Source organism: Poecilia mexicana, unplaced genomic scaffold (assembly GCF_051168715.1).
Source record: "Poecilia mexicana isolate PSO_F unplaced genomic scaffold, ASM5116871v1 scaffold_23, whole genome shotgun sequence".
NCBI lineage: Eukaryota > Metazoa > Chordata > Actinopteri > Cyprinodontiformes > Poeciliidae > Poecilia > Poecilia mexicana.
This window is the reverse complement of record NW_028263392.1, coordinates 15,576,014-15,598,442: the sequence shown is the minus strand read 5'-3', so window position 1 is coordinate 15,598,442 and position 22,429 is coordinate 15,576,014. Positions and strand designations below refer to the sequence as shown.

General features: G+C 35.7%; 2 protein-coding genes across 2 annotated transcripts; both read left to right on the top strand.

Annotated features, from left to right (window-relative positions):
* The first annotated feature begins 258 nt into the window (after window positions 1-258).
* On the top strand, window positions 259-10,949 carry rab21 (RAB21, member RAS oncogene family). The gene is made up of 7 exons (XM_014986149.2): window positions 259-732; window positions 6,285-6,344; window positions 6,425-6,532; window positions 7,358-7,421; window positions 8,738-8,792; window positions 8,893-8,981; window positions 9,617-10,949. The coding sequence occupies exons 1-7, from the start codon at window positions 586-588 to the stop codon at window positions 9,754-9,756; spliced, it is 663 nt and encodes a 220-aa protein (XP_014841635.1). The 5' UTR covers window positions 259-585; the 3' UTR covers window positions 9,757-10,949.
* Window positions 10,950-12,263: 1,314 nt separating this feature from the next.
* On the top strand, window positions 12,264-20,830 carry LOC106917298 (tetraspanin-8-like). The gene is made up of 9 exons (XM_014986148.2): window positions 12,264-12,438; window positions 14,308-14,376; window positions 14,450-14,566; window positions 14,816-14,890; window positions 15,649-15,744; window positions 17,605-17,733; window positions 17,820-17,852; window positions 17,936-18,019; window positions 20,102-20,830. Exons 1-9 carry the CDS (start codon window positions 12,379-12,381, stop codon window positions 20,246-20,248), a joined length of 810 nt encoding a protein of 269 aa, XP_014841634.2. The 5' UTR covers window positions 12,264-12,378; the 3' UTR covers window positions 20,249-20,830.
* The last annotated feature ends 1,599 nt before the right edge of the window (window positions 20,831-22,429 follow it).

The window sequence follows — 22,429 nt, the reverse complement described above, 5'->3', positions numbered from 1 at the left end:
ATGTATTATTACTGTTTTTATTATAATTATCAGTATTAATTAGCTCTAGTTGTATTGAAAAACATCTGCAACCCTCAACTCTGTAGCTTTAAGTGGCTCTTTGGCTCACTAAATATATTGTGAAATTCTGTGGCCTCCTGAACCCCCCCCCCCCCCGCCCCCCCCAACTACGCCCCGTGTAAATTTGGCTTAGAAACGCTACTAACCGAAACGACCAGCATTCAAATATTCGTACAGTGACTCATCGTGTTGTAAATTAACCATCTTGGTTAAAGCTAGCCGGCTAGCTGCTAACTCAGACTGACGCCATTAGTTAGAGGAAAGAAGGCGTAAGAATCAAGAAGAACGATCCGGTTCCGATTTTAGACCCATTCTCCTTTCAGCTACGGACTGATACCGTTAAAAGTTCGGGTTGTGTGAGCTGTCAGGGAGCTGTTCTGATGATTTTAGCCTCTTTTTTAAAGTCGGAAGTCGGTGCACGGTTCGGACGGAGTTAGCATTGTTAGCAGCTCGGAAACAAACGTCTGTTTTTCTGGAGGAAAACTCGAGGATTTTGTTTTTTTTGGGGGGGAATAAAGTGACACCATGGCAACAGCGGGGGCGGCCGGAACCAGCGGCAGAACCTACTCCTTTAAAGTGGTCCTACTGGGGGAAGGCTGCGTGGGGAAGACGTCGCTAGTGCTGAGATACTGCGAGAACAAATTCAACGACAAACACATCACAACCCTGCAGGTAAGACGGTCCGGGAGGAACCGAATCCCGCCGAACCGGGGTGCTGATTATCCCCAGCCGCCCGGTGCTGGGCTCTCTGGCTGGAGAGCGGGGGGTCAGTCAGGTGTTTGTGAGAGTTGTTTACGTTCATCCAGACCAGGGAACGGATCCGGTTTCACTTCCAGTTCGGATCGGAGTGTTGGATCCACTTCCACAGCAGGTCCGGGCTGAGAGGGGAAAGTCCGGTCTGGCTTCTCTCCCATAAAAATAATATTAATGGGAGCATCACATGTCCAACTGCTGTAAAGATTTGTATAACATTTACATTTTCACTGGCACAGCGGTGTGATCATAAAAGAACAAACCCAGTTCAATTTATTATTCAAAGTAAACTAGAAAGAAAAGCATGTGGAGAGGAAACACGCCACCTTGTCAGGAGGAAACACCCAGAATCAGACCGAATGTGAGATAAATACACAGAAATAAACAGAAGCTAAGGACAGAAATATCAACTTTAGCTACAAAAACTTCATAATTCATTTAATTTGTTGTTTTGTTTGTTTATTTTGGATATTTAAAATGTCCTCCAGTTTCAGTGTTAAACTTTCATTCAAAATTTAAAGCTTATTGATTTTTGAGAATGTGTTCTTGCATAATTACACCATCAAAATGGTCTAAAAACAACAATATTATAATATTAAACAACAATATAACAACAATATTATTGTTTATCACAATAACTTCCGGGACAATTTATAATCCAGAAAAATCTGTCATCATTCCAGGCCGATATAGATGTATCTAATGTGTTTTTCATAATTTCATATTCAAAGAATGAGACTAAAAGTGTCAGTAATATTATTTCTGATCAGTTTTTCTGGTCATTTGATTGAAAACTGTGTTTTTTTTTTCTTGTTTCATATGAACATGTATCCATCCTCTTTTTGCAATAGTTTTGTTTTGAAACCTAAAAATAGGGGGGGAAAGTGGTGGAGGTTTAAAAATGACAGATTTCCAAAGTTATCTTCCCAAGAATTCCCACATCATTATTCGGACACCACTGTGTCTTCGCATTGGGCAAGAAGCTCTATTTCTGTTGAAATTACTTAAATCATTCATAAAATAATTGGTTGGTTGAAATAGTTAGCATCGTTTCTGTTTTAAACTCTAGATTTTATCTTTTTTCTGGACATTCTCTGGATGTAAATCAGAGTTGAAACTCTGACTCTTCATCCTCAGAGTCAGTTTGAAACGTTTAACTGCTGCTCAGGGTTTTGAAACTTAAACTTTTCTGCAGATTTTAGGGGAAAACGAAAAAGAAAACGTTACAAAGATGAAAGCATGTTGACATGTTTGAACGTCTCAGATGAAACAATCCTGAAATCTGAACCTTAAGGAAGGAAAATAAATCTCCTTAGCTGGGATATTTTTCTGAAGCTTGTCGAACGTTCAGCCACCATAAACATGCATACAGAGATGAAATTGTATAGTTTAGATCAAAACGTTCGCTTATAATGGCCTAGTCAAAGTTCAGACTTGAATCTAGTGAGAGCATTGCAGAAATTTAAAACTGAATTTTACAGGCGGGTTGGGCGCTCGGCTAACATCTAATCCTAACAAAATACGTCAAGGTTTGACGACCAAACATGACTTTTGCTCTTAGACAATTATGATCCGTAACAAGGTATTGGTTTTACAACCAATTAGTACAATATGGACTTAGTTTTGCCACAATATTTTGTGATAATGGCAAAAGTGACAGTAAGAGTAGTTTATTACAGTTTAGATTTACGTCTTTTCAAGGCAGCTGTTTGCCAAACAGACGTAATAAACTAAACAGTTTATTCGCTTCATCAGAAAACATTTTTAAACTGGAATTTATCTTAACAATAAATCGGAATTCTTATCATGATAAATGATACGATAAATGATGATTATCATGGTGTCGATATCGTATCATATCGACACTACTGATTAGCGTCTCAAAATCTCAAATAAAACCTGAACTTTGACCCCAAATTGTTTCTACCATGAATTATAGTGAACAATAACTCCAACACCTTTTTTTTACCAGAGAATAAAGTCACAATATTAACTTTATTCTTGTAATTCACGTACCTCATTTTATTCTCATATTATTTAAGTATTTTTGAATTTAATTGAGAAAATGTTAAAGTTTTATTATGATTAATTTTGGAAGTTCCTGCTAAGTTTGAAGTGAATATTGACCGTAAAGCTTGTGATCGTTGCTTAACCTCCGCCCTCGCTGACATTTCTCTCTTTTTCTCAATACATTTTATTGAATTTTCTCTTATCGGACACAAACATCCTGACGTTGACGTTCAGTCACACAGTCGCAGTTCAAACCTGCAGGATGTGTGACGTTAAAATCCAGAAATTAACCAAACTGTTCAGGGTGAGACAAAGAAAATAAAACTCAAATTCAAAAATACTTTATTGATCCCAAAGGGAAATAAAATAATAAACAAAGTAAATAACTAAATAAATAAGCTAATAGACAATTAATTTAAATAAGTAAATAAAAAATAAATAAGTACATAAAACATTTAATACATAAATAAATCAATAAAAAATTATAAATTGCAATAAATTAAAAATGTAACAAATAAGTAAATAAATTTAATGAATAAATATAAATAAAAACATTAAATATAATAAATAAATGAGTTTAACTAAATTATTATTTAAATAAATAATTTAATGTATTTAAATGAATAAGAAAATAAAAATAAACCAATAAATACTTAATAAATAAATAAATGGCCCAGATGATCCAAAGCAGTGGAAACGTTGAACGGAATTCGGTGAAGTGCATCCTGGGAGTTGCAGTCCGCCTCCCATCATGTCAGCAGGGCGGAGGAGGCGTCCGCTGCAGTCACACGGCGCCGCCGCAGGGCGCCGCGCCTCACATGAGCCGCATCCCGGCTGCGCGCAGAAAAACGATTAACTGAGCCGCTCTGATCCTCAGACGGAGAGCAGCAGATCACAGGATCAGGGGAGAAGTTGGACAAACTTCCAACACGCTTTGCTTTGTTTGGTTTTTTCCCTCCTTCGTATGAACGTCGGGTCATTCTCAGCACGAGCTCTGCATTAATGAAACGCCACGCTGAGTCATGGGACTCCATGTTTTTCTGGCCCCTCGCCGCCGTTTGGATGCTGCTCAGTTTAGCGTGAGTAAACTGCTGATATGGGCAATAAAAACACTCAGGATCAATAAAAGCAGCTGCTGCAGAAAAGTTTCACTCTGAGCTCATCCAGGTTTAAGGAATAATCTGGACTGGAGTCAAAAATTTTAATTCAAAACGGCGACGATGCAAAAGGCGGAAGTTTGTGGAAGAATCTAAATATCTTTTTGGTATTTAAAACAAATGTGAAAGTCATCTTGAAGCCGATTTATTCAAGAAATGTTTGTCTTGTCACAATAAGCAATAAGTCGATTTATCGTTTAACCAAAAACTGGATGAGGAAAGTCCTCAGTCTGTTTAGAGAGATCTCATAATTCATTTTATTTGTTGTTTTGTTTAGTTATTTTGGATATTTAAAGTGTCTTCCAGTTCCATTGTTAAATATTGGTTACAATTTAAAGTTTATTGATCTTTCAGAATGTGTTCCTGCATTATTAGTCCATTAAAACTTAAAAATGACCTGAAAATAAAAATGTTATCGTTATCACAGTAAATTGTGGGGTGATTCATCAACCTCCCTCTGACGCTGATAAACGGGAAATGGCAGCGTGTTTGGATCTGAAGCTCTCAGATTAAATCGTCGAAGCTCCACCTGTTTCCCACCTGAGAGCTTTGAGTTTCAGTTTCCTGACAGATATGAGTTGAGCAATCTGTTGGCAGCTTCAACAGCTGCACAAGCTGAACATTTCAACACAGACGTTGGTTAAGCTGCAACTTTCTTCCTGTTCACTTTTCCTCAAAATGGTTTAAGAGCTGGAGTGATGCTAGTGGTGCACCGATCCACTTTTTCACTTCCAGTACCGATATCTGAGGTTTAACGTCGGCTGATATGGAAACAGAAAAACAGCTGAACTCACTTTAAATGTTACTTCCTTTTTAAACACAGTGATAAATCTGCTGAGTTAACCATTTATTTAATAACTTCATCACACCAATATCTTCACAAACCTGAATTTGCTCAGTCAGTGCAACTTGGAGTAAAACAGCCGATATAAATAATAAACTGATAAAAACGATTTAAAAAGTAAACTTCAACAAGCCTTTTTCCAAATAGTTCAGAAATTGCAATTAGGAATTCTAAATAATAAAGTATAGAATTAGACTGAATAGATCACCATAGTCACTGATGCCCAATATAGAATTTATTTCAATATTTTACCGATACAGACAATTTTGGATCGGTGCGTCTCTCTTTCTCATAATAGTTTGCTGAAGTTCTGGTCTATTTCTCCAGACAGAACCGGGGGAACCGGGTCAGGTTTGTACATTGTTTTTATTGGATTTATCTATTTATTTTTTTCCACCATTGCTCTCATTGTGATGTCAGCACGTCCAGGGCGGCCATCTTGTTTTTCAAGTGGATTTTACAGCTTCTTTTATTTGGACTTTGATTCAGGTAAACTTTATGATGGAATGAGTCAGGCTACGATAATTTTTTAATTATGGCAATAAAGTCATAATATTACAAGAATACAAGCGTCATATTAGGGGAATAAAGTAGTAATTTTATAAATCCACTCAAAAAATAACAAATTATTAAAATGAGGATTGTTGGGTATCTTGTGGAGTTATACTTTGGTATAAGTTTTACTCATTTTTTAACACATTAGCACTGAATTATTTTCAGTGTTTGGGTTTTGAATTAATTGTGCAAAACAATTGAGTCTATTTTGAAGAGCCACAAACTGAGCTGGTTGCATCATATCCTGTTAAATAACCATTTTTTTCCTAATAATTTTGAGACATTTTTTCTGGTAAATTTGTGTCTTTTTTCTGCTAATATCATGAAAAACAGGAAAAATATTTTGTCTATTCTCGGTAGTAAAAACAGTATTTATATCAGTCTTAATTTAAAAACAGTTGCTGTGTATAGAAAAGTTTTAATACATCAATTAAAGCAGATTTGGTGAACTTTAGATGTTTATAGATGTACCTTAGAGTAGATGTGGAAAATAGAATAAAAGATGTGTTTTATGTAAGTAGATTTTAATCTAAAAGTTGTAGTTTTGTCCTAATATATTCTGAATTGTGGTTGGGGGGCCGAAAAAAATCAGTCTGGTGGCAGCAAACGGCCCTCTGCCCCTACTTTGAGAACCCTTTCTCTAAATCAAACAATTCTCCTTAAAATAAACATAGAAGCTGATTACTTTCTACATGAAAACAAACTTAAATAAGTTAATTTAACTTCATCAAGTATCACAGTTTATAAAGTTTAAGCATTTCATGTCTAACAGATAAATTTAGCTAATTTTAACTGGAACTGGATGAATTAAGTGACCAGAAACGGCTCCAAGCGGAGGAAGTGTTGCCTCTCCTCTGCATTAATGTTTAATGGAGTGATTATTAACTCCTCCTCTTCCTCTGCAGGCATCCTTCCTCACAAAGAAGCTCAACATCACAGGGAAGCGGGTCAACCTGGCCATTTGGGTGAGTGAGATGCTCTCTGATGCTGTTTACGATGCGTTTAAGTACCAAACTGAAACCTGTGTTTTTGTGTGTGTGTGCAGGACACGGCGGGTCAGGAGCGTTTCCACGCGTTGGGTCCAATCTACTACAGAGACTCCAACGGAGCCATTCTAGTCTATGACATCACAGACGAAGACTCCTTCGAGAAGGTAAAAGTGCCGCGTTCATTCCTCTGCTCCGAACTGAGAACTGCTTCCAACAACTGAACTGATTCCTTATTTTGAACAGAATCATGACTCTACAGAGTTTTGCTAATTAGGGAATCTCTTTTCCTGACTCTCTTCAGTGTCAGCAACTGATTCAAAATAAGGAATCAGTTCATGTTAGGAACTGGTTCAACATGTAGACTGTTCAGCATCTTGAAACTCTTAAAAATAAGGAATCAGTTCAGATTCCTTATGTTGGAGTAGTTCTTGATACTAAATTATTCCTTATGTTAAACTGATTCCTTATGTTGAATCAGTTCCCGACACTGAATTGATTCCTTATTGTGAACAGATTCCTTAGATTCCAGACTCAATTTGTTCAAGTCCTGATCAGAAGTTTTTCATAATTCCTGAAAGTCTTCCTGAATTATTATTATTATTATTATTATTATTATTATTATTATTATTATTATTATTATTATTATTATAAGATGTTTAAACTGGAAAATAATCATAAACAGTCGTGCTTTAGTTGAAAGTGATAAATTATTCAGCATGAAGATAGAAACGGGACATTTATGTCATGATAGTTTATCTTCACCTTTAAACAGTGGAGTCAGGGCGCCCTCTGCTGGACACTTTGGGAAACATCTCAGGTTTAAACTTAAAACAAGGCAGATTTACAAAACTTTAATTAAACATGCTAACAACACCGAGGCCAGAGATTCACCTGAACCCTAAAGAAAGTTGCTTTTAAGTAAAAACTGTGACAATATGTTATATTTAACGGGTTTAGCAGAACTAATCAGTGTTTTTGTGTCATTGCAGGTGAAGAACTGGGTGAAAGAGCTGAGAAAAATGTTGGGAAACGAGATTTGTTTATGTATAGTAGGTGAGTTGACAAAGTTACTGCAAAAATTAAATACAAGAAAATGTATCTATAGAAAACCTCAGTAACAGAAAATGTGCATGAACACAAATCAGCCTCAGTGATTTTCTTTGGTTTTGTGTTTATTGAGTTTATTTCATCACTAATTGTTGTTAAAAGAAATAAGCAGTTATCTAAAAATCAGGAGGAAAGTGTCAGTTTCATTTTCTGGCTCCATCATTGGGATTTCACGCCAAAGAGAAAATTTGTTTTTTTTCTTTTTTGTTGTGTTGCTGCCGTTGTCATGGCGACTGCAGCTCCAGCTTCACGGGGGACAGAAACGTTTTCCAGCGTTTTAACTGGATTAAATTGTGGCCGTCATGTGTTCGGACCAGATTAAATCTGCGGTTTGGAAACGGGATTCAGTTTTCAACATTTATTTTTATTTTTTATTTTTTATTTAACATCTTTAAATTGTGGCGTGTTTTTTGGATTCTGGACTTTTGAGGTTTTTCTCCACCAACTTTAAAGTTTACAAACAAAAATGTGATTGTTTTTCTTTATAAAACCACTGAAGCTCAGTCAGAGTGAAAGTTTTCAAGTCTTACTACAGATTCTCAGTTGGATTTATGTCTGGACTTTAAGTAGGCCATTCTAACCCATAAATCTGGCTTCATTTTAACATTGGCTCTCAGGCTCCACGTTTAGAAACTTTAATTAAACATGTTGACATGTTTAAAACCTTTTTAGGTTTTATGTGGACCTAAAAAGGATTAAATTAAATATTTTTTAGATAAAAGAGAATACATTTTTTATTTTAAGCTCTAATTATTGTCGTTTAAACCAGATGTTTGCTGGTTTTTGTCTAAAACTCCTATTTTTATAAATCCAGATCTTCTGTGACATTTTGCAAAGACATAAACATGTTCTTTCTGCGCCTGTATAGCAAAGCAAATTTTGCTGGATGATAAATTGTCCCAATAATTATTGTGATAATATTGTTTGTATTTCAACTGAGATATTAATAATGGTAAAATAATGCAAGTTTCCCCTTTTAAAGACAAATAAACTTTAATTTAGTAAAGAACACACAACAACCAAAAACAATAAATAAAGTGGAAATAAAGAACACGCAGCCGAAACTATGAATAAAATGCATTATGATGTTTCTGTAAACATAATTATCAGACTGAAGAATTTTGTCATCCAGTTTTTTTTCTCCAAGAAAAAAATAATAAATAATTCAAATGGAAATGATTAATCTCGTTTTAATTTGTCATTTGATTAATTGTTTTATTGCTTGTTGCTGCAGTGTTTTAAAATCGTTTGTGTCTCTGCAGGTAATAAAATAGATTTGGACAAAGACAGACACGTCTCAGTGGAAGACGCTGAGAGGTGAGAACTGGAGTAAATCAGACGCTTTTCCCACTGCAGGCAGATAGATGGCGCCAACCAGACACCTCCGCTGACCTCTGACCTCTTGCTTCTTTTGCAGCTATGCAGAGTCGGTGGGAGCCAAACACTACCACACATCAGCCAAGCTAAATAAAGGCATAGAGGAGCTGTTCCTGGATCTGTGTAAACGTGAGTCTGAACCTCAGTCTGACATTTCATTTATTTATTTAGTTCAAACAAGGATTTAAAAACAAGAAAATAAGAAATCAGTAGGACAAGACTGATTACAAAATAATTATCTTACTACTTCTTTTACACACGCTGCCTGCAGACATGAAACCAACACACACGTTTATCCATTTATGTTCGTTTCAGAATCAAAATTTAATTGTGCAAGAAAGCTCAAAGAAATAACAAAATAGCAACTGTCAAAGAATAAATAAATAATTATATTTAAATGAGTATAAAATATGTAGTACAAACATACAGAAATAACTGGGATGTTTTTTAATGCACAATAGTTCAGCCTTGCGAGTTTGTATCAAGCATAAAGTTCCTCATGTTGAACGGATTCTTTATGTTGAAAACTTAAAATAAAATAAAAAAAGCTTCAAATTTATAATTAAAAAAACTAACAATTTATAATTTCAATAAAACTAAAATTTCTCTTTTTTTAATAAAAAAAATTGTCAGTTAATTTAAAATTAATTTAACATTTCCCAAAATTTTATCTTCGATTTATTGATAATTCGATTTATAGTCCAGCTCCAGCTGAAAACTTTGCAGGTAAAATTTTCTCATTTTTTTTTCTGTTTTTCCATCAGGCATGATGGAGACAGCTCAGGCGGAGGAGAGAGCGAAGGGCAACGGAGCCAGCCAATCAGCATCGAACAGGCGGGGCGTACAGATAGTCGACGATGAGCCGCAGGCCACGCCCGCCGGAGGATGCTGCTCCTCTGGCTAACACACACACACTCACACACACACACACACACACACTGCCTGCAGACATGAAACCAACACATACATTTATCCGTCTGCCATCCAGTTCATCCGCTTGAAAATAAACTTCGCCTCTGCTGCTGAGGATCATGGGAAATCATATTTAAGTTCTTGGTCTGTGTTCGCTCCAGAATAAAATTTATCCGAGTGTGCTTCTGTCGCACGTTGATCTCTGTAACCCGTCTCTCTCTGTGTGACATTAAACATGGCGGCTCCTGGTTTCTTTCTTTGTGTTTGGGAGTGAAGCTGCTGTGTCTTTATTAACCTTCGGTGGCGCGACGGCTCCACCTGCTGGACGGAGGTGGCAGAGTTTTCTTTTAATCGGTTTGTTGGCAGGAAAACCTCAAACGCATTCACAGTTGAAGCGTCTCTGAAACAAGGAGCTACTGAGCATGCTCAGAAAAACTGCAGAAATAAGCAGCTGGGTTTCTTCACAGAACGAGAAAGAAAAAGCTCTGAACTTGCCCTGTAATCAAACTAAGCCAGTAAAAATGTTTCTAAGGGCTCCAGTTAGAGCTGCACTCATCTAAATAACTCCATGTTTAATCAGGAAGTGAACTGGAAACTTAACGCCAGGATTTATCATTTATTAAATTTCATACACTGTAAAAAACTGATTTCTGCTCTCATGTTGCTCCTCTGATTTGTAACTTTAAAAGATGTGACAGAAAATCAAACGTAGATGGAAATAATGATCAGTTGTCGGATATTTTAATGATTGATAAAAGATGTAAAGAAAAAAGTCTATCTCCAGCTACATATGTTTGCATTGGTGTTTTATGTCTGATTTATTTTGTGTAATTAAAGGTTTACGAAATAAAACCCTAAAATGTTTATTTCTGTCAAAATCAAAATCAGAGCTTCAGCTTTTATGTTCAGATTCTGCCCTAAAATTACATCTTATTTCTCCAAGATTCAAAAATATTTTCCACATTTAAACAGAAAAATGAACAACAACGACGCGTTGTTGATGTGCCATTATTATTATTATTACTGATTATCGGAAGAATCTCCTTCGCTTGGCTCTGCTCCTCTTCATCACCTTGGATTTTGCTTTTCTCCCTGAACAGAGAAGTTAAACTGCATGTTTGATTCCTGTAAATGGCTTTGTTTGTCTCACTTTTAAACAAAATAAAATAAGTTATTTTACAGTGATGGAAGTCTGAGTGTTTGTGCTTCAAAACTTCTGAAATCAAAGTGAATCATTTTACAGTTAGAACCTGCTTGAGTTGTTCTGGGCAGGAAGTGGTGAACCGCAGCTGACTACTTCCTGTGTGAAAGAGGAGCAGAAATCCTCTGAACTCAAGTTTGTCAGCAACAAGGCAGTTCAAAGTGCTTTGCATCATAAAAACATAACAGTTATGAAACGAGCAGTAAACGTTACATTTTGCCAAGAGGCATCAAAATAATCAAGCAATTAGTCATCAGATATGTTGATCAATGTTCCAGTTGTTATAAATCAAAGGCAACTAAGCATTTGGGATTTTGCTCTTGGGAAGTTTGTTCCAGATTATTGGAGCATTTGTTCTCTTTACGAGAAAGTAATATTCTCATAAAGTGAACTCTATCTTGTGCTAATCTGTTGTTTAAATGAAGGAGTAGAAAGTGTACATTGTTAAAGAAAGAAAATGAGTTAATTAGATTGTAATTATTCTCCACTTGAGCTGCAGAGATGGGATCCTTTCAATCAGTCATCCTTATCCTGCATTACAACAAGCGACAAAATGGAGCCGGAAGATGTTTAATGAAACCAGGGTGAAGTTGAACTGCTTACTCAAACAGTGCTGATTAGCACCAGTTTGTTTCAGGCTGTGTTTCACTTAACTAACCTTAGACATTTTTAACTCTATTAAGATATCGTTCGGTTCATTCTGTTTTATTTTGTTGCTCTAAAAATTATTTTCAGATTATTCCCAACAACAAATTCTAAAACTTGTTTTAGAAACATCACTGTGTTTAGTCAAAGCTCATAAATGCCCATGCCTGTTTTTGTGTAAAAAAATGTCAATTTGTCACTGGAAATCTTAAAAAGTGCAGAAAGTGCTCATCTGTATCAGCTAAAGACCACACTAAATTATTCCAATTAAACAGAGTTGGGGAGTGACTTGTTACATTTACTCAACTACATTTACTTCAGTAACTTTTTTTTGTGGGGAAAAGACGTACGTTTAATTTTCCTGAATAAAAACTCCTATTTCAAAACAAAACAAACACTATAATGTATTTTCATGGCTTTCCATGAATGAAAATGGTGGAAGAAAGAAATAACTCCTCCTTCTTCACTCTCGATCGCATCATTTTCATTTTGTCAGTTCCCGACACTCATAGCTCATAATGTCGGGAATTTTCCATTCCTTTTTCCTGAGAACGTCTTGATATCTTGAGCTTCAGCAGCTCCCGGAAGTGACCATGCTAAACTCCAGCTAGGTGACCGGAAGCCCCGCCCCCTCTGTATATGAGCCAAGTCCAGACTTGTTGCTTCTGCTTTTGTCATCGCTGTGACTTGGTCGCGGTTCTCCAGAACTCGAAGTTCGCAGTTAAAGAAAGTTCTTTTTCTTTTTCGGTGCCGCTTTTAGCTGCAGGCATGGCCCAGATAAACAGCTGCCTCAAGCGGACCTTCATCGGGTTCAACTTGTTCTTCGCGGTAAGTTGGGTGTTTTAAAAAGATCCAGAACCTTTCAGAATTGAAAGTGCGTAGTTAAAGCTTTATGGGGTTAGCGCCCTTTATTCTAATTTAACAAACGCCAATAACCATCTTAACCGTTTAAAAACGGTCATAGTTAGAGTTTGTGGCTAAACAAATTGTATTTGATGCTAGTAATTTATAAATAAAGTAATATATGGTCCTCATTTTTAATTAATTAATGTGAAGTTTCAGTTCCGTGTAGAAATTAGGACCTTCAATCCGTTTGGTTCAAAATGTAAATGGTAATCTGATTATTATACACTGAATACAGATTCGTTTTACAGTTTGTAATTCGCTAACGCTTTTTAAAATTAAAGTTGAACTTTTTGTCCACTCTGACTCAGACCCTGCATTAAAAACTAAAGTTTAACTCTTAATATGGCGTCTACATTTTCTTTAACAGTAAACCTTATAAAACAACCAAATAATGATAATAAACATATTTTTTAATATTGCAGGTTTATGGATTAATAAAAAGCATAAGCTGCTCAAAAATAACAAAATATGTTAAGCTACACTTTAAAAATATTTTGAGTAGATGAAAGTTTTCATAAATGAAACCTATGACTGCAGAGTCACCCATTTCAGTATTACATTATTTTTTAGTAAGACAATGAATAGTTGTTTCACTGCCAAAAACAATTTGAATGCATTTCCTCCTTTTTGTTTTCATAAAACCTGCAGATCACTTCTTCACTGCATTTTGTTTCTTTTTATGTTTTGTACTAAAGCTGCTCAATTCTAGTCAGTTCTTTAAAGAAAAGCGCGAAATAAACTAACTTTAACTTTCATTTTTAAACTTTTCCCATCTCTTACATAAAACAACCGAGCATTGCAGGTGTTTTCATTCCACTTCCTCCTGAAATGAAATATTTTTGCATGACAATACAAGTTTTATAACTGCTTAGACCTGAGCTAAGATGGTTTCTGTTCCTTCTTTGTTTAAGTACACAGAAGTTAATTCTTCCTTTTTTATGATTATTTATAAAACCTGCTGGTTTTATCTGCCCTCGGGTTGCCTGCTGACACCAATGTTTGCTCAGAGCAGGACATGTTCAGGCGTCTGCCGCACACTTCAGCTTTGCGTTCAAACCTGCTTTTCCTGTTTATTCAGGGAAATAGTTACATGCTTTGTAAGGTAAGCTGTAGAGTTGCAGGTTGGATATTTCAAAGCATTTATAGTTACTAAGCTAACATAAATCAGCTCAAAGCAAAAAAACCCCCAAAAAACAAACACCTTTCTGGTGATATTTAGCATGTTTACTTGTATTTATGTCAGAGTTTATGAGTTAAGAAGGATGCTGAAGTCAGATGTGAGGCAGGTGGTTTTATGAGGGAATAAGTTTGATCCAGAGAAAATCATAAAAGAGGTTAATCAATTTCTATGTTTCATTTTTTTGTTATCACATCACAACTTTAAATATGTTATTATTTTAAGTCCAGGTCACTGAGATTGTGTGTTTATTAGTTTTTTGGGATCTACAATGTGTCAGATTATCTCCAGTTTTCAATATGATTGATAAATCTGGAGGAAAATATCCCACACCGACTCCGGATCATTACAGCGACAGTTTGCGGTCTGAAAAATGATAATTATCATCTAAAAGTTATTAAAACTGGTTATTTCTAAAGCTATTTTCCAAACTTTGATGAAATTTGTTCTGCAAGCAGTTTATTATCTGTAAAATATTTATTCTGTTTATGGAATTTCAGCTCTAGGACATTTAATAAGCTGATTTTATGTAGCTTTCACACTAAAACTGAATCTGTGGTTTAAAGAGTTTTAAAATTAATCTTTGTCTAAAATTAATGAAATGTTTTTTCTAGCTTGTTGGAGCGATCATCCTCTGCCTCACTGTTTTTGCACAAATCGTCACCAGCGATGAAGATGACGACGTAAGCGCTCACACTTTGTTTATTTAACTGGAAAAACTCAATTTGAGCTAAAAATCTAAACGTATAACTGCAGATTGAGAACCGGACCTACGGGCTCATCTGCCTGTACATCATGGGAGCCGTCACCATGCTGCTCGGCCTGCTGGGAGCCTACGGCGCGTACAAGGAGCACAAGATCTCTCTGATTGTGGTGAGTGCGTTTTCAGATAAAACAGGATGTTGCAAGTTTGGAGTTTCCAGTGATTTCATCTGAGCATGCAGAGATCTTTATTTCAAAACAGAGGTCATGTGTTTATGTGACACTTTTTTAGTGAAATTGTTTGTTAAATCTATGCAGGTTAGCTTAATAACTTAAACATGACCAGGATGTATTCATTTGGTTCTCAGGTTAGGTGGTGGTGTGTAATTCTGGTTCAAATTGTTTGTTTTTCTTCTGCAGTTCCTGGTCTGCATGGTCATCGGGTCTTTGGTGATGATCCGATCAGGAATCCCTACCGCCGTTCTTCGTCCTCAGGTAAAATCCCTTCTCCTCCAGCCGGAGCTCCTAACTGGAACATCACGTCGGTGGAAATAATATTTATGATTTGCGCTCTGGTGTTAGCATAGCTAACCTTTTAGCCCAACACTGCTTGTTGAAAACTCAAATTTGTTTTTATTCAGGTTTAATTGTGGAGAAATTGTTGTTTCCAGACCTAGTGTAATTAGAAAATGATTTTAAAGAAATCACATTTGTAAAAATGTTTCTTTTGCATAATAGATCAAATTAGCAGCACTAACTCATTTAGCAATTTAGCTTTTTGCTAATTTAAAAGTTTTAGCACACTTCTTTTTTAGTTTCTGCTAAATACTGTTTTTTCAGACCTAATTTAATTAGAAAATGTTTGAGAAAAATCTGATTTTTAAATATTTATCTATTTTAAGATGGAGAAAATGAACAGAGCTGATTTTTATTTTATTTTGAGATTTTGCTGACTAGCTCTTTTAGCTTTTGGTAAATGCTGTGTATTTATAGTGCTTTAGCATCAGTGGAACTAATGTTTAGCTCTTTAGCTTTAGCATTTTAGTTGGTGCCCACCTCTGCTTATTGACACAAAACATTCAAATTTGGTTTTATTTAGGATTAGATGTACATAAATTGTTGCGTTCAGACCTATTTTAATTAGAATAGGATTTTAAAGAGTCACATTGTAAAGACTTTTCCATTTTGAATTTGTGTCTGATTAGCTGCATTGTGTTGTTTCTGCCTCTGAATTAATCTCTGGTGGTTTGCAGGTGGAGGGATTCCTGGAGGAAAAGTTCAGTGAACTTCTGCCTCTCAACACGGCGACGATCTCACAGAAGCACTTTGTCAACAACATGCAGACTAGTGTGAGACTCATTCCTCTTTCACATAGAAGAACTGAATGTGTTTAAGATATTTTAATGGAACCTCCTGAGAAGGAAATGGTTCGAAAACAAGCTGCAGAGGCGTCTGACACTTTCAAACTTTTTCCGGTGTGTGGTTTGACCTCATTCACTTGTTTTCTCATTTCTGGGTAATTCTGAAACCCACTGAAAACCCAAGATCTCACGATTTAAAATATTCCAAAAACTTCATCAGAATGACCTGCTTCAATCTCAGTCACCAACTTTTCCTCAAACCAACCATTCAGGGTTTATGTGATTAACAAAACAGGAGACAGAATGGCTCCTGTTGTTTGGCTTTCAGTCGTTATAAAACTTTGTTCTACCGTTTTGCTTTCTGTTTTCTCAGAGTGCGGTCACACCCACATTCACTTCCACTGAACAGAAACCAAAACCAAAAGTTTGATCTGTTTTATTCTTTCTACCTAAGAAGAAAAAACAGGGTTTTCTCAAGCTTAATTCATTTGTATTTAATTAATTTCATGCCAATCTTGGCAAAAAATAATTTTTTAGTTGGTTCATAAAGATCCAACATTGTGGAACCAAGAATTCCACAAAAGAAAGACAAAAATATTTTATTTTTTGTCATTATGGTTTTTTTTTATTTGATTTTGAGAGCTGACAGCGTACAGACATTTTTGGACTGAGGCCAGCCTGGTTCTTTAAATTATAAATAATTAAAATTTTCTCTTCTTTGCTCAGAAGATTCACTTTAAAACATAAAATCTTCAGAGATGTAAACATCAACCATCAAACATGGCCGACATCTAAACTTTTAACCAAACCAGAAGGTTTCACAGTCAGACGTTCACTCAGAGTACAATGACATACTTCCTGCAGAAATGTTTTTATCGTCCTGCAGTAAAAGGTTGATGTGAAACTAATAAAAGCTACAGTCACAATAAGAACTGAAGATATCCTGCTGATATGCATCGATTAACTGATTATTAGTTCAAGCAGCTCAGCCAATGGCAATCTGATTTAAATCAGACTCGTGCAAAGGCAAGTTGAGGAGAAACGTTTGCAAAAACTGATAAAGAAAATGGATGCAGTAATTAGTTTGGGGCCGCTGTGCTTCCAGGAAGCCTCCATTTCAACTCCCCTGATGTTATTTTAGCTTTTGTAGATGCTAATCTGCTGCTCCCAGTACTATAAACACTTTGTTGCCACGGTTACGCATCAAACCTGTCTAAAAGTTAAGAAAACAACCAGAAAAAAAAATGCTGGTGGCAGAAAAATCTGTGTTCGTTGTAATCTGGATTATTTTAGTAACCGAATATTCTGACAAATAATCAGATAAAGAATTGACACGTTCATTTAACCAGTTAAGGCTTTTTTTTTTTTTTTACAATATTAGGAATGCATTAAAAGATGCAAATAAACAAATATTAAATTCCATTGTTGAATAAGCAAATAAATATATTTTATTGCTCAAAATGCAATATGTCACTCCTTTAGTGAATTAGAACAAGGTAGAGATTTTTTTTTTCTTTTTTACAATCAAAGGTGTTTTTATCTTAAATGCAAAATATATTTTTATTTTTGCACAGTTTTAACTTAATTACTGCTTTGAGTGTTGTTTTCTTTAATCAAATGGCCTTTTTGTAAGTTAACGATTAATCACTTACTAAATTAGTTGATGATTATTTCAATTATTGATTAATTGTGACAAATCCGATTAATCGTTTCAGCAATAATCTGTATCATTCCAAAGTTTTTCCAGTTAATGTGGAGTAGCTCCAGTGGGAACCACCTCGCATGTCCTGCACGGCGGTGGAGGAATGATGGTTTGTTTTGACTCTCCTCCTTCTTCTGTGGTTTCAGTTGCACTGCTGTGGCCTGTTCAGCTACACAGACTGGAACGAAGACATCCCATCGTCCTGCGATTGCCCCTCTGACTTGGATGAGGAATCTGATACATGCAAGCAGGTCGTTGGCATGAACCGCTACCCTGTGAGTGTCAGCACTCAGATGTGATCTGATTCACATTTCTGTTTGACCTGGAGCCACTCATGACTTTATGTTTACATCTCTTCCAGTTTCTGAAGCAAAGCAGGTCCATCTACAGTAAGGTGAGTAAGCCGGAGCTGATTGACCAACCTGAAGGTGAAATGGATCAGATAAAGTAACTGCTTCTTCTCCTTTCCACCGGCAGCCATGTTTCCCCATCCTGATGCATTACGTCCTGTTGATGGCCGACATCTCACTGGGGGTCGTCTTCACTCTGGCTGCTCTGGCTGTGAGTTCACCCTTTTGTCTCAAAAAATACACAAAACATTCTTCCAGGGAGCATTCACACCAGCCCTGTTTGGTTTGCTTTAATCAAACACTAGCTTGTTAGCCTAGAAAGTTTGGTTTGTTTGGGTGTCCACACATCCTTAAAAAAATCCTAGAGGGGCACAACCAAATAACCTTCAATTGTTTTAGAAATGCTACATATATGAAATTTACTTTTGTAAGCTAACTTCCTAATTTAACACTCTGAAATTGGGTCTCTGTCTCTTTAAGAAGCTCAAGCTCTTTCTGAAACTCCGCCTTCAGGAAGTCATCACAACTTGGCTCCTCTATTAACACTAGCATTTTTACCAGCATTGCTCTGAGAAGTAGTTCCTATAATGAGCTCAGCAGTTCCCCTAGTTGTTTGCTAATTGGTTCTGGCTAGTCTGAAGGAGCTGAGTGGAGGAGGAGCTGCGCCTTGAAGGCGGGGATTGGTCTAATCAGGCGTTTTGCACACTTGACTTGACTCTGTTCTGGTGCCGATCAAAAAAGTTTGGTTGAAGTGAAATCTGGCGCGATTCAAATGAATATGTGAATGCCAAGCTGACTGGAGATCACTCCAAAAGCAGGAAGCGGACTGCTGGTCAGGGTATTCTGGGTAAATACGACCAAAAAGAATGCACTAATTTATCGCTAGCAGGAGAAATGTGTCCTGCTAGCGAGGACACATTTTTAGCCAAAAACAAAAGAGAAGTCCTCCAGACGCTGAAATCTGATGCCACTCCATTTTTGTTTGGATTTCATGAAGAAGAAACTTGCACTCAATGTCTTCTTTAGAGGTTTTCAAGTTGCTTCCTGTAGTGGCTCTTGCTGTAGCTCCCCCGTAGGTGAGGAGGGGAACAGGTTTTTCAAAAAGCTGAAAATGTAGCAAATGTTGCAATTTTTGACTACCAGAGCATCAGGTGTGAAATCACCTTTAAAGTAATTTTAAATCTCACAAATTACAACTTTACAACACGATCCCTTACAAATAAGTTAAACAATCACAAATAGCTCTTAAACTTGAGAAAAGAAACATTAAACATGTACAACTTTAAGTAGCAGATATTGTTTAAACTAAACTGTTTAGAGATATGTTCCAGTCTTCTTTTGAGTGGGCTCATTAATGTAAATAAATAATCCATTAGAATCTCATCTGAAGGTTGGATGCCTCTCATGGAGACCAGGAATGTAAACAAACCATCCTGGCTGATAAAACCTTGAGCATGCAGTTACTCTCATGCTCAAGGTTTCTGAAATGTTTCAGACATTTGAGATCTATGAAGCATCAGGACAGAACAGGTCCTAACAGATCCTATCACGTCCTTCAGGATTGTTTTTCTAACAGACTGTTCTGCGTTGGCGCCAGATGCACCAGAAGGATTAAACAAGAGTTAATTTGGAGTAAATAAACTTTCAGATGTACATTTAAGGCCAGAAATATTGCCCCCCTGATGAAATCGCACACAAATGATGCAATTTTATTATACAAAATTAGCATTTTTCATGTTTTTGTACTTCTATTTTGCCACTACTGCTGTGAAAAACAGCCAAGATGCTTTAAAAAACCCCACAAAGAAAATGTTAAAATATTAGTTTATTTTTTGGTAATAAACTAACATTTTTGGAGTCTGAAAATGAGTCATTTCAAAAATCTCCAGATAAGAATCCACATGTTACTGGCATTGTGCTGTTACCTAGCAACCCCAGCCTGTTACCTAGCAACCTATGTATAGTTCAGCATGTTGAGTCAGGAGGTGTGGCCAGCAGCGTCTTCTTTGGATTTAAAGTGACAGAGGCCCTAAACAGTAAACGTAGACAGGCCTGAGCAAATTAAAGTCTCATTATCTAAGAATAATTGTATGCAAAAAATGTAACCAACATGATTTGGATAGGCCATAGACCTATCATGGCCTGTTTAACAAAGCATAACAGGTCACCTTTAAGAGTTAATTCTGAGTAAATAAAGTCACAAATGTCACGCTATGATGAAATCATGCAATATTTCCATGTAAATGACCATAATAAAAACATTTCATACTTCATCTTCCTCCTCATGGTTCAGGTTCTGGGCATGATTCTGTCCTCCATCATGATCCACCAGCTGCGTCATCCCAACAAAACCCCCGTCGTCTACAAAGTTCCCACCATCTTCATTCCAGGACCACCAAAGTACCAGGAGCTGCAAAACGATCTCCCACCTCCCTACTAAAGGAGCGCTGCCACCTTTCTGTTATGCTTCAGGATGTTTTTCTTCTTCTTCTGCCGTTTCTCTGACTGCTTCCAAAGTGCCTTTCATTCCTCCAACAAGGGAGAAACTCTCCAGAGATTACTCTGCACCAGCTTTGACAGTTTTATTTTTAAACCATATTTTACAGTTTTTTTATGTTTGGTTTTAATCGTCTGAGAGAGTTTTAAGAAAAATAAGATATTTACTTTCATCTGTTTCTAAATCATCATACAAAAAATTATTTTAACAAGCTTGGTTTACTGTCAAGTAATAAAAGTCGGGGAAAAAGCCATAAGACATTTTCATCACATAGAAGAGTTCTAACCTAATTTAGGTTTCATATATTAAACCTCTAGATATGCAGATTTGTGTTTGTTTAACCAAAAGCAACTTCCTTGCACACTTAATGCTCCTAAAGGAGCTGATAAAAATTTATTTTTAATAACAAGGCTTAAAAAGTGACAATGAATGTTTACAAACAGAAGGCTAGTTTATTTCTGCTTGCTAATCTGTTACTGATTTCTGTTTGGATTTAAAGGGAAATAAAACTATAAAATTAAACAATGTTTGTGGTGTTTACTGATTTAAAAAATTGTCTGATTATACTAAAGCAATTTGCAGCTCTGAAGCATAAATGGTTGTAAAAGCACATTGTTCTCAAAAAACATGGAGTCAAAACTTTTCAATAAAAAAATATTTGAGATTAATCTCAGAAATGTTCTAGAAAAAACAAGAACCTTCCTGAATTCTAAAAGTAAAAAAAAAACTAAATATTTTTTTTAGATTAATCTCAAATGTTTGAAAGTTTTAAACTTTTAAAACTCATAAATTTCAAAGTTTTTCTTGGAAATTTCTGAGCATTATCTAGCAAATTCTCAAGTTTTCAAGTTAAGAATTGCCATTGTTTTCCTAGAAAAAGTTTTCAGGCAAATTTTTGGCTTTTGGAGATCATAAATTTAAATTTTTTTCTCTAGAAAATTTTTTAAATCTCAAAAATACTTAGTATTTTCCTTGCAAAGTTTCAACATTTAGACCTAAAAATTTCATGATTTTTTTCTAGGAAATATATTTTTAGATTAATCTTAAAATTTATTAATCTTATGTATTATCAATGGTTATGGTTAATAAAGTATGCAGCAGTGAGTGTGAGCAGCTAAAAATGACAAAGGACACAAAATCACAAATATTTGAATATTTTTGTACAAATTTAAATAATTCAAATGCCTGATCTCAATGTTTTTAATGATATGCATGTTCATGGAAGTTTTCACAGCTGAAAAAAAAAACAAAACAAATCCCATGATCTCTGTGTGTACACGGGTCAAACTTTCCGTACGTGACATCCAAACTAGGGTTGATCTTGTTGGTTTTTCAAATCAGGAACAGGGAATTGCAAATTCTGGGTTCAAAAGTTCTCAAACATCCAGAGGTTTATTGGGATTAATAAACAAATCTGGGTCTGTTTCCTTAACCATAGTATGAGTTGTTGCTATTAGGCAAACATGATAAAGTTCTGAACTATATGATAATGAGTGCTACTAAAAATTGGCAAAAATGGTTTTATAACACTAACATTTTAAAGAAGAGTGCTAAAACAGCTGAAAACTTGTGATTTATTTACTTAATGCGCCATCTAGTGGACAGAAGACTCACAAGAGCGCTAAGAGGCCATTTCTGAGCTAAACATTACTGAAAAATATTTAAACATTGTATGTAAAAGCTCAGGTATTTTAAAGAAAACCATCGTTATGGTATGTCATAATCATGAGCTACATTAAACAAATTTCTTCTTGATGTATTCTGTTAAATCTGTGTTTAAAGTGTTTTATCTGATTAAGCACCGAAATGCCATGGAAACCTACGAAAAATACAATCATCCAAGCACTGTTAGGGTGAAAATTACTCACTCGGGTTTACCTTGCATAAGATGAGAGCAAAGACGTGCAAAAATATTCACCAGACAGACTGTGAGAACTGACTTCTCCTTATCTGCACTTATTATAACTGCAACTCGCTCGGACAACATAAACTTAATTTATCCTTTACTAAAACAATTATTACTAATTGTTAAAAATAGACATACTTCTACACTCTAAGCACAATGTTCCTTGAAGGGAAACGAGCTTAACTGCTGGTTTTCTGTAGATGGATAAATATTAAAGT